General features: G+C 34.9%; 1 protein-coding gene across 1 annotated transcript; it reads left to right on the top strand.

Annotated features, from left to right (window-relative positions):
* The first annotated feature begins 8,280 nt into the window (after positions 1-8,280).
* On the top strand, positions 8,281-8,688 carry LOC114397070. Its single transcript, XM_028359196.1, has one exon. It carries the CDS (start codon positions 8,281-8,283, stop codon positions 8,686-8,688), a length of 408 nt encoding a protein of 135 aa, XP_028214997.1.
* The last annotated feature ends 3,581 nt before the right edge of the window (positions 8,689-12,269 follow it).

Raw genomic sequence — 12,269 nt, 5'->3', positions numbered from 1 at the left:
AGAGATTGGTGGTAAGGAATTTCCTTAAAAGAATCTAGTTGTTGGAGACAATTTGAACTCTCATTTTATTCACATTCACTCATCTCCTCAAATGCTCTAGTCAATGCTTTTTCTAAACCATCTTTTCTTTGAATGAACCTCTTGGATTCATAAATCACTTCATCCAAGACATCCACTCTAAAGCACTCCCTTTTATCTTTAGGGTGCTTCATGGCTTCAAATACATTAAACTACACTTCATCATCTTGCACCCTAACAGTGAGTTTTCCATCATCAACATCAATAAAAAATTTAGCAGTCCTCATGAAAGGTTTGCCAAGAATCAATGAAACTTCACTATCTTCATCCATATCCATCACTACAAAGTCGACTTTTACCAATACATCTTCAACAATGCCATAAGGATGCTTGATGGTTCTATCAGCTAACTATAAAGCCATCCTTATTGGTTTGATTTCTACTTCTCTTATCCGCTTGATCATGGACAAGGGCATAAGGTTGATACTTGCACCTAAATCAAGAAGTGTCTTTCCCATTGATAATCTCCCAATAGTCATAAGAATTGTGAAACTACCAGGATCTCTAGATTTCTCTAGAATGGATTTTTGAATGATTACACTGCAACCTGCCTCCAGCTCCACTGTTTCATCATCCATAATTCTTCTCTTCTTTGTAAGAAAATCCTTCATGAATTTCATATGCTGGCATCTTCTCCAATGCCTCAGAAAAAAGAATGTTAATCTGCAGTCGTTTGAAAATGTCTAAGAAATGTTTGTACTACCTTTTTCATCTTTCTCTGATGGAGCATGTGAATAAGGAAGATGTTGAACTGGTTGATGGTTTAGTACAGCTTTTCCTTTTTCAGTTGCTTGTTTCTTTGATTTATGCTTCTCCTTTTCACTTACCACATGAATGCGGATAATGATTTATGCTTTCCCTAATTTCGTCCAGGGACAATTGTTTGTTGACATGCGGATTTTTTCCGATCACGTTGAGCTGCTTAAAGCCAATTACCCCGTGATCCGTAAGATTTCACGACATTTCGAAAGGAAATGAGCCAAAAAGACTCAAAATGGGGGTGAAAAGATCAATTTAGGGGGTGTTCTTTAGCACTGGGCCCATCTAGGCCCATCAAGAAGCTTCAACATGAAGCAACCAGCTTGCTTGGGCGAGCATGTTGCTTTTGCACTAAGCCACCAGCTCGCTTGGGCAAGCTAGGCGGTAAGCTCCTCCCCTATTTTGGCTATAAAAGGGCATGGGAGGCTAAGGGGAAGGGGTTTAGCCCCTTTGGCAATCAGATTTCACTTAAAAGAAGATGAAAGAAGGAGAAAATCCAAGCCGAGGCACTTCCGTAACACTTCTATGACGTTTCTGTGATCGATTCCGCTAACGTTCTTCGTCGTTCTTCGTTCATTCTTCATCGTTCGTCGATCTTCGACCAGTTAGTTTTCAATTTCGAAGCTTTGAATTTATTCTTGTTGTTGGATCAAGTGGCCTCGAAATAATTAAGAAGGGGGGTTGAATTAATTATTAATGTGTCTTGACTAATTAAAAATTTATCCTTCTTAATGTTACTAGATTCAATGAGGCTTTTACTACTAAGTTAAGAAAGTAAAGAACAGAAACAATAACTTAACCAAAAGTAAAAACGGCAATTAAAAGTACACAGCGGAAATTAAAGAGTGTAGGGAAAAAGAGACAAACACAAGATTTATACTGGTTCGGCCATAATCCGTGCCTACATCCAGTCCCCAAACAACCAACGGTTCTTGAGATTTCTTTCAACCTTGTAAAATCCTTAACAAGCCAAAGATCCACAAAGGATGTACCCTCCCTTGTTCTCTTTGAACAACCAAGTGGATGTACCCTCCACTTGAACTGATTCATAAGAGATGTATCCTCTCTTGTTCTCAGTATAACAATCAAAGTAGATGTACCATCTACTTGTACCACAAAGGATGTACCCTCCAATGTGTTAGGACAAAGAATTATCAAGTGGTTAGTCCTTTGAATCTTTGTAAGGGGAAACAAAAGATATCTCAGGCAGTTAGTCCTTTAAAATCTTTTGTTTAAGGGGAAGGGAAGAATCAAAATAATTCTCAGGCGGTTAGTCCTTTGAATTCTCTTAGAAGAGGGAGAAGGGAGACACAAAAGAACACAGGCGGTTAGTCTTTCGATTCTTTTGGCAAGAGGGAGAAGTGAATGAAGAAGAAGAAGAGTAGCACAAGTTTTTGGTCAATGAACTTTTCTTGAAAGAGAAAGTATTGAACAAAAAAATTTTAGAAAGATGAAGTGAAATGAATCAGAAAGTTCTGTAAAAAAAAAATTATGGAAATTCATGCCATGGTCACCTATTTATAATCATTTGATGACTCAAGTTAAAGTTTGTGACTCTCGGCAATTTCTTTAAAAATAGTCACCTTTTAAAAATTGTAACTCTTTAGAAAACTAGTCATTTAAAAAGTTGTGACTTTTGAAAAAATCTTCAGAAACAAGTCACTTAAAGAATTGTGACTTTTGGAAAATTATTTTTCAAAATCAGTCACTGGTAATCGATTACCATCAAGGTGAAATCGATTACACATCAATAGATGTGACTCTTCTTGTTTAAATTTGAAAATCAAAATGTTTAGAAACTCTGGTAATCGATTACAAGTATTGTGTAATCGATTACACAAGTTTGAAATGATTTGAAAATGTTTTATCACAAGTTGTGACTCTTGAAATTTGAAATCTAACATTTTAAAACATTGGTAATCGATTACATGCTCATGATAATCGATTACAGCTTTGTAAATCAGTTTTGAAAACAATGCTGGCTACTGGTAATCGATTACTACCTTCTGGTAATCGATTACTAGAGAGTAAAACTCTTTGGTAAAAGATTTTGTGGAAAATTCTTGTGCTACTCAATGTTTTGAAAAACTTTTTTAGTACTTATCTTGATTGAGTCTTCTCTTGATTCTTGAATCTTGAGTCTTGAATCTTGATCTAGATTATTCTTGGATCTTGATTCTTGAAACCTTATTGAATCTTGAAACTTGATTATTCTTGAATCTTGATTCTTTGAAACTTGATTCTTGAAGCTTTTTGATTCCTGATTCTTTGGAACTTGCTTAACTCTTGATTCTTTGGCATCATCAAAATAATCTTGGAAATCATTGCTTCCACACTTGCTTTGTATGTTTTCATCTTCATCTCATCTACTTTCGGTATTCTTTTTCTTTGTTTTAAGATTGTTTTGACCGATCGTTTAAGTCGTAACTTCACTTAATCAATGTCAAAATGAATTTCAACCGATCGTTTGTGTTGTAATCTCATTTTATCGCCTTTAAAATAAAATTCAACCGATCATTTATGTTGTAACCTCGGTTAATCATCAAAAAGGCAAGTTCCAACTGGACATTTACTTTGAAAGTTCTCTCTAAATGAGTTGAGAAATAACCAAGTGAAACTAAGGCTAAAATCAACTCACAAATCAAGCTTTTGCCCTCAAAAAGGTCATTTGAAACCGTTTCAAGGTCCAACGCCTTAATGGTCCTTTTTTACTTTTATCGGTTAAAACGAACCGTTTAAAAGTCTAAAATCAACACCCCGCATAACTTTCTTGCTTTCTAAAGAACTACGTAGGTCTGACTTCCTCATTGCAATTGAGGATACGTAGGAGCAAAAGCCCTGCTTTTGTCAACCCCAAAAGATGAAAAACATAAAAAGGGAAAATAAAATAAGTTAAAGTCATGATTTTGCACATTTTATTAAAGGCTGTGGTCCTTTGTGACGGGCGCGTGGGGTGCTAATACCTTCCTCGTGTGTAAAAACAACTCCCGAACCTTTTTATTCTCAAAGTTTGTAGACCCGCTTTTTGGTTTTTCTGACATTTTTCCTCAAATAAACGTTGGTGGCGACTCCACACATTTTTCTTCCTTGGAAGACGCACCCATGAGCCTCGCGTCGCCCTCCCGCCGAAGGGTTGGTTGCGACAAAGGGTTAGTAGGACCAGGATATGCATTATTATTTTGTTGCCTCCAGGCATAAGGTTGATTTGAACCTGAGCCACCTCTGTAGCCTTAGTAATTTCCTTGAAAGTTTTATTGAGGTCTGGTTTGATTCTGCAAATAATGGGCCTCCTCTTCTTGTTGGCAATCATCAGGTGTTGAATAGTGGCCACTCTAATGGTCACTTCCAAAGAAATCACATCTCAGAACTTGTTGAACTTGATGAGCTTGGTTCATTTTTTATAATCCACCTTGTTAAAATTGTTGATGAAGTTGGCCTATTTATTCTATTAAGGCCTCTATTTGTTGAGTCAATGTTGGATCAAGTGGCCTCGGAATAATTAAGAAGGGGGGGTTGAATTAATTATTAGTGAACCTTTACTAATTAAAAAAAAACTTATCCTTCTTAATGTTACTAGATTCAATTAGGCTTTTACTACAAAGTTAAGAAAGTAAAGGACGGAAATAGAAACTTAACCAAAAGTAAAAGCGATAATTAAAGTGCATAGCAGAAATTAAGGAGTGTAGGGAAGAAGAAGACAAACACAAGAATTTATACTGGTTCGGCAACAACCCGTGCCTACATCCAGTCCCCAAGCGACCCGCGGTCCTTGATATTTCTTTTCAACCTTATAAAAGCTTTTGCAAGCAAAGATCCACAAGGGATGTACCCTCCCTTGTTCTCAGTTACAACAACCCAAGTAGATGTACCCTCTACTTGTACCACAAAGGATGTACCATCCAATGTGTTAAGACAAAGTTCTCAGGCGGTTAGTCCTTTGAAACTTTGTGAAAGGGAAACAAAAGATATCTCAGGTGGTTAGTCCTTTGAAATCTTTTGTTTAAGGGAAAGGGAAGAATCAAAAGAATTCTCAGACTGTGTCGTTTTGAATTCTTTGAAAAGGGAGAAGGGAGACACAAAAGAATTTAGGCGGTTTGTCCTTTTTTCTTTTGGAAAAGGGAGAAGAGACACACAAAAAGAATTCAGGCGGTTAGTCCTTGTTGAATTCTTTTTGGCCAAGGGAGAAGAGAATGAAAAAGATGAATTGCACACTTTTGTTTTCTGTGAAAGAACAAGGTTTAGAAACCAAAAAACTTAGAAAGCTTTTGGCAAAAGAAGAAGAAGAAGAAGCTCAAGAAGATGTTCAAAAAGTTATGTAAAAAGATATATCAAGCTTTTAAAATGCAAGTCAAGGTCTTGCTTTTATAGACTCTTCATGTCTGGTCAAGAAAACCATTGGAAGAGTTATAACCTTGAGAAAATCTTGAGAAAACCATTGGAAGAGTTACATCTCTTGATTTTTATTCAAAACTTGTCACTGCTAATCGATTACCAAAACCATGTAATCGATTACACAAAACATTTTATGAAAAGATGTGACTCTTCACAATTGAATTTGAATTTCAACGTTCAGATACACTGGTAATCGATTACCAATATATTGTAATCGATTACACCATTTAAAAAACAATTGAACGTTGCAAATTCAGTTAAATGCTTTTTAAATCAAACTTTGTCATTGGTAATCGATTACAGGAAACTGGTAATCGATTACCAGAGAGTAAAAACTCTGGTAACTTCCCTTGAGGTAAAAACTCTGGTAGCTTTTGAGAAAAACTCTTTTGAAAAACAAAATTGTGCTATGTTTGTTTTTTGAAAAATCTTTTCAATTCTTCCCTTGTGAAGTCTTCTTGATTTCTTCTCTTGAATCTTGAATTCATCTTCTCTTGAATCTTGAAATCAAACTTCTCTTGATTCTTGAATCTTCTTGATTTCTTCTCATGAAACTTGAAATTAATCTTGATCTTGAACTTGTTGACTCAATCTTGAAATCATTCTTTGGGTTTTTTTTCATCATCTTTGTCATCATCAAAACTACTTGAATCAACTTGATTCATCATCATGAAGCTTGCTTCTACAGTCAAGAGTTTATTCTGAGCTAGAATTGCATTTTGAGTATCTAGCTCCACTATACCTTTCCTTTGAACTGGAGCCCTATCATGGTGACTCTGATAATCACTGGTTGCTATGGAGTCAATGATTACAACTGCTTCCTTAGGGCTCTTTGACAGCATAGTACCTCCAGTTGAGGCATCAAGAATCATCTTTGTTTATGGTCTCAAACCACTATAGAAAATATGTAGTTGCACAAACTATGGTTTGGGCACCTCTGCAGTAAAGATTTGAGTATCTCTCATGCCTCACAGAGAGGTTCATCAGACCCTTAGGAAAAACTAGCAATGACTGATTTTGCACTAATGAATCTGGATGGAGGAAAAAAATCTTGCAATGAACTTTTCTTCCACTTCTTCCCAAGTGTTGAGACTTTTGTTTGGATGTGATTGGAGACATGTCTTTGCTTTACCTGTCCAAGAGAATAGGAAAGCTCTAGGGTAGACAGCTTCAGCATCTTCGTCAGAAGCTCCCATGGTACTGCATAGCTCCATGAAGGTAGAAAATGTGTGTATGGATCCTCATGATCCATTCCAGGAAAAGGGTGTGAACCAATCAGACTGAGCAATTCTGGCTTCAACACCATAACCTTGTTGGTTAAAGGAGAAATGGCTATCCTGTTGTAATGCTTTGGTCCTTGTTGATAAGCATAGTCACCAAGAGTACTTCTTGGTGGTCTATTTCCTTCTCCTCATCTATCAGCCATAATATCAATTTACAAGTGGCTTTTCTAGTGAAGGATAATCAATAGAAAAAGATTCACCCGGTGGCTTAGTGGTTGCTTGTTTTTTTTCTTCTTGTTCTTCCTCTTAGTTTGGCAATTTCCGGATCAAATAGCAATTTATCTACAAAAAATTTACCTTGCATAAAGGAAAAAGAACAAACTACAATAAATCGTAAGCACCAAGGTTAGCAAGAATAAAATATAACAAGAGAGAATTTATACAAAATCAACATAAAATAAATAACTAAAGTAAGGAAAATGGCCTATTAAACTGAAAAATTAAATCTGAAAGAATTGACTGAGCGACTCAAGTCCCCAGCTATGATGCCAGAAACTTGTTAGACTATTAGCAAGTGTACCAATGTCATCGCAGGTTACAAATTTTATAAAAGAGATTGTCTTCACAGGGACTTGAGTTAGTCAGTTTCTCCATATAAAAGTAAATAGTTCAATAGTTAGGTACAACAAATTTAATCGAAATCTCATGAGTTTAACAGAAATAATGGAAACAACAAAAGTAGCGAAAATAACATAAATAATGGAATTAGTGCATTAGAAATACGTAAAATTATGAAAACAAGAAAATGGATTTAATTAATTCAAAAGAAACGTAAGATTGGATTTCATCGTTCATACCCTCAGTATCCAAATAAGATTAATACATATGAATCATTTTCTAACATCACTGATGCACATATTAAATCACCCCGAATTGATCCCTCACATTCAAGAATCCTAAGAATATTTACCAAATATTGATTCCATGCGTATGAAATAAATATCCCAGCATTACAATCATGATCTTGTGCTATTTGCAATCAAAACATTATGCTCTATTCCTAGCAACGTAACGTAAAGAGTAAATTCATTCAGTTCAAATTCTAAGAGTACTTTTCAGTCAAACTTTAAATCCAATTTCATGAAACTAGTGATCAAATAGAATCAAGCATTATGAATAAAATGAAATCACCAGTAATAAGTAGAAAAGATTTATATATATATATATATATATATATATATATATATATATATATATATATCAAAAGAGATACATAAGGACACGAAGATTACATCCAATCCTTCGGAGAAACTAGTTGATCATCACATAGAGCATAAGATCAACATAAGAAATGATGAAGGATTCAATCCACTGTCACTTCTCTACAACTCTAGCTTCACTTTTCTCTCTTCTATCTCCTAACTTTGTGTTTCTTTCTCTAGTTTTTGCATTGCCCCTCTGGTTTGTGATTTTGCATGGCTTTCAAATGAAATGGTCCAGGAGGTGCCAGACCAACTCGCCCAAACAAGTTGGTTCCTTCAAGCTGAAGTAATCTCACTAACCTAGGCGAGTTAATTACTAGCTTGGGCGAGTGGCACTCTGAAATTCTTCAAAAATGACCCTTTCGCTCTTCATCCTGGCTTGGTTTCTAGATCCAACAAACAACCATCAAAACATAAGAAATGCAAGGATGAATCTTTCATATTTAAACAAAAACATTTATAAATGTACAATATATAAAAAAAACTAGAATTAAGGGAAGTTTATAAGAAAACTATTAAAATCAAAAGATAAGTGTTAACATTCTAATCCCAAAAATAACTAAAATATGGCACTTATCGGGAACCTGTCAAGTGAGTTAACCAATAAGAAATTTGATTGGTCTCGACCAATTCGTGATCATGTGACAGAAATGGCTAATCTGGTAGCAAAGTTGAATTCCATGGGAATGCAAATGAGTGAGTCCTTTCTAGTACAATTTATTTTGAACTCTCTTCCTACTGAATTTGGCCAGTTTCAAGTGAACTATAACGCTCTTAAGGAAAAATGGAATTTTCAAGAAATTAAGGCCATGTTAAATCAAGAGAAATGGAGATTAAAGAAAATGAAGGAGAACTCAATTCATCTCATGACTCATGATGGAGCCAGTACCAGTAAGAGTAAATCGGGTAAAAAGGACAAGGAAATAAAGGTCAAAGAGGGAGGAGTCCATAAAGAGAAGAAGTGCTACTTCTAAAAGTAGAGTGACCAATTCAAGAAGGATTGTCCGAAAAGAAAGAGATGGTTTGAAAAGAAAGGTATATTTTATATATCTGTAAATTTCGAATCGAGATACCTAATAATACATGGTGGCTTGATTTTGGAGCAACTACTCATGTGTCACATATTATGCAGGGATTCGTTTTGATCCAAACCATAAGAGGAACTAAAAAGTTTCACTGCATTGGAAACAAAATGAAGGCAAGAATAAAGGGCATTGGGACTTACAGATTAATCGTGGACACTAGGTGTCATGTAGTTTTGGAAGGATGCCTCTATGTACTTGGATATGCCAGGAATTTAGTTTCTGTTGCAAAGATGGATGAATTAGGTTTTAGTTTTAAGATTGGAAACAATGTATTCTCTTTGTTTAAGGATATGTATTATTATGGATTTGGTACTTTAAAAGATGGTTTGTATTGTTTCAATCTTGATGTAAAGTTTATGGAATCCTTATTTAATGTTGAATGTGATGATGGTAGTAAGCAAAATGTGCATGATGATAATTCTTCATATTTATGGCATCAAAGATTAGGTCATATATCAAAAGAAAGGATAATGAGATTAGTGACAATGAAATTTTGCCTCAATTGGATTTCAGTGACTGGGATATATGTTTGGATTGCATTAAAGGAAAGAAAACCAAACAAATATCAAAGAATTTTGCTACAAGTAATGAACTTCTAAGATTGATACACATTGATATTTGTGGATCTTTTGACATTCCATCTTGGGACAGTGAAAAGTATTTTAATACCTTTATTGATGAATTTTCTCATTATTGTTATCTGTATCTTCTGCATGAAAAATCTCAATTAGTGGATGCCTTAAAAGTGTTCATTGATGAGGTAGAAAGACAGATGGACAAAAAAGTGACAGTTGTAAGGTTTGATATAGGTGGTGAATTTTATGGAAAATACAATGAAAGTGAACAATGTCCAGATCAATTTACAAAGTTCCTTGAAAGTAGAGGCATATATGCACAATATACTATGCCTAACAAACTGCAACAAAATGGTGTGGCTGAAAGGTGGAATCGTACTCTAATGAATATGGTTAGTGTAACGCCCTGAAATTTCACTAAAATGGTGTAGGACACCCCTATGTTGGCTAGAGCCTGGAGAGAACCTCACCTTTGTTGGATCAAGTGGCCTCATAATAATTAAGAAGGGGGAGTTGAATTAATTATTCTTAAATCTTTACTAATTTTGGATCCAGAGGAAATAGAGGAAGGAATCGGCGTTTCATGTGACTCGGAATGTCGTTGACTCCGACTCGAAGTTCCCTTTCGCTTCTTTGATGGTTTCGCCATTTGAAGAGATTATTCAAAATTTTAATCGGTTCAAATGAAAGAGAATGAAAAAAGATGAAGTTTGGGCTTTGTGGGGAGTGATTTGGACAAGAAATGAGTGAGATATGGCTGAAGCAAGATTTGGGGACGAGGGTTTTCGAGAGAGAGGAGAATTGCAGATTTCAGAATTTGAAATTTGAATATATAGGTGCAGGGACGTGTGGTAATCAATTACTAGAGAGCAACATAGCCAGAAATAACTGCATGTAATCGATTACACTAATATGGTAATCGATTACCAAAGGTTATTTTAGCCAGAAAATAAAAGCTGATTAACTTTTTAGAGGAGAAGGAATTTGAATGAGTATCAAAATACTTTATAATAAAAAAATATATTAAAAATACTTTATGAATGAATCTTAATCAAGTAATTCACATATTATATCATGCAAAAACATTAAAACATGTAGATATTCAATTATATCAAAGCAATCAAACACAAGTATTGAAGAATAATGATTATAGATATTATCAAAATATTTGAATGAAGATTTCATGCAAAGAAGATAAACTCAATCAAGAACACATACTCATAATTTCAAACAATCAAAACAACCAAATAATGAAAAATTGTTAGTCATCATAATCAAATAAATTGAAGGAAAATTTCAACTAGAAATATTTTAACAATAGAATGGTTTTGATATTACCTTTTTCATGATTAAGATGTCTAGATCTTCAAAGATGAAAGTCATACTTTTTCTCTTTGTTTAACCTTCTTGAGATATGTTTTCATCACTCTCATAATCCTTGGTTAGAAGATTGATCTCCTTTTCTGAACCATCGGATGAATCATTGTCATCCCATGCAATGTAGGCCTTCTTGGTTCTTCTTTCATCATATCTTTTCTTATCACTTTTCTCAGGTCATTCTTCATTTGAAGGACAATTAGCTTTGATGTGACCAAGTTGATTGCATTTGTAACATCTAAGAACTTGAGAGTCTTCTTGTGATCTTCTTCCATTGTTAAAGTTCTGACGCCTTTCTATTTTTCTTCTCTTGACAAATTTCTGAAACTTCTTCACAAAGAGTGAGAAGTCTTCTTCATCATCTGAATCTTCTTCTTCATTTGCTTCTTGCATTGATGATGAGGCTTTAAGGGCTATACTTCTCTTCTTTTTGTCGGTTTCTTCATTTTGATTAAGACGTTGGAGTTCCATCTCATGTTCCTACAATTTTCCAAATAAAGTAGCAAGAGACATAGAAGAGAGATCTTTACTTTTAGAAATAGCAGTTACCTTGGGCTGCCATTCCCTACTTAAGCATCTTAAAACTTTATTAATCAAATCTTCATTAGGAAAGATTTTTCCTAAAGAGGCAAGATGGTTAACTATATGTGTAAATCTTTTCTGCATGCTATGGATGTTTTCATTAGGGTTCATCCTAAACAATTCATACTCATGTGTAAGGGTATTGACTCTAGATCTTTTTACATCAGAGGTTCCTTCATGTGTAAGTTGGAGAGCGTCCCACATCTCCTTGGCATTTGTACAATTTGACACTCTAAAATACTCATCTATCCCTAGGGCTGAAGTAATAATATTTTTGGCTTTAAGATCATATTGGATTCTTCTTCTATCTTCTTCTGTCCACTTATCTCTAGGTTTTTGTGTTGTGGTGCTTGTGTTTACATCTACTACAATGGGTATGTATGGTTCTATTTCTATTGCTTCCCAAATGTTTAAATCTATGGCTTCAATGAAGATCTGCATACGGGTTTTCCAATAATGGTAACCCTCACCATTGAAAATGGGTGGTCTATGAATGGAATTTCCTTCTGGAAATAAAGGATTTGAAGAGGCCATGAATCTTGAAGTGGTTAAACTTTCTACAAGATACCTGCTCTGATACCACTTGTTGGATCAAGTGGCCTCAGAATAATTAAGAAGGGGGGTTGAATTAATTATTCCTAAACCTTTACTAATTAAAAATTTACTCTTCTAAGGCTTTTACTATGTTGTTAAGTAAATGAAGGATAGAAAAGAAACTTAACCAAAAGTAAAAGCGGGAATTAAAGTGCACATCGGAAATTAAAAGAGTAGGGAAGAAGGAGACAAACACACAAGAGTTTTTATACCGGTTCGGCAACAACCCATGCCTACATCCAGTCCCCAAGCCACATGCGGTCCTTGAGATTTCTTTTCAACCTTGTAAAAATCCTTTTACAAGCAAAGATCCACAAGGGATGTACCCTCCCTTGTTCTCTT

This window comes from Glycine soja, chromosome 18, assembly GCF_004193775.1.
Source record: "Glycine soja cultivar W05 chromosome 18, ASM419377v2, whole genome shotgun sequence".
Taxonomy (NCBI): Eukaryota; Viridiplantae; Streptophyta; class Magnoliopsida; order Fabales; family Fabaceae; genus Glycine; species Glycine soja.
Note: the sequence above shows the minus strand (reverse complement) of the source record. Positions and strands in the feature narration are given on the sequence as shown.

What these genes read in the sequence shown, in the direction of transcription:
- LOC114397070 (XM_028359196.1), top strand. Translation starts at nt 8,281, where the DNA reads ATGGCACTTATCGGGAACCTGTCAAGTGAGTTAACCAATAAGAAATTT.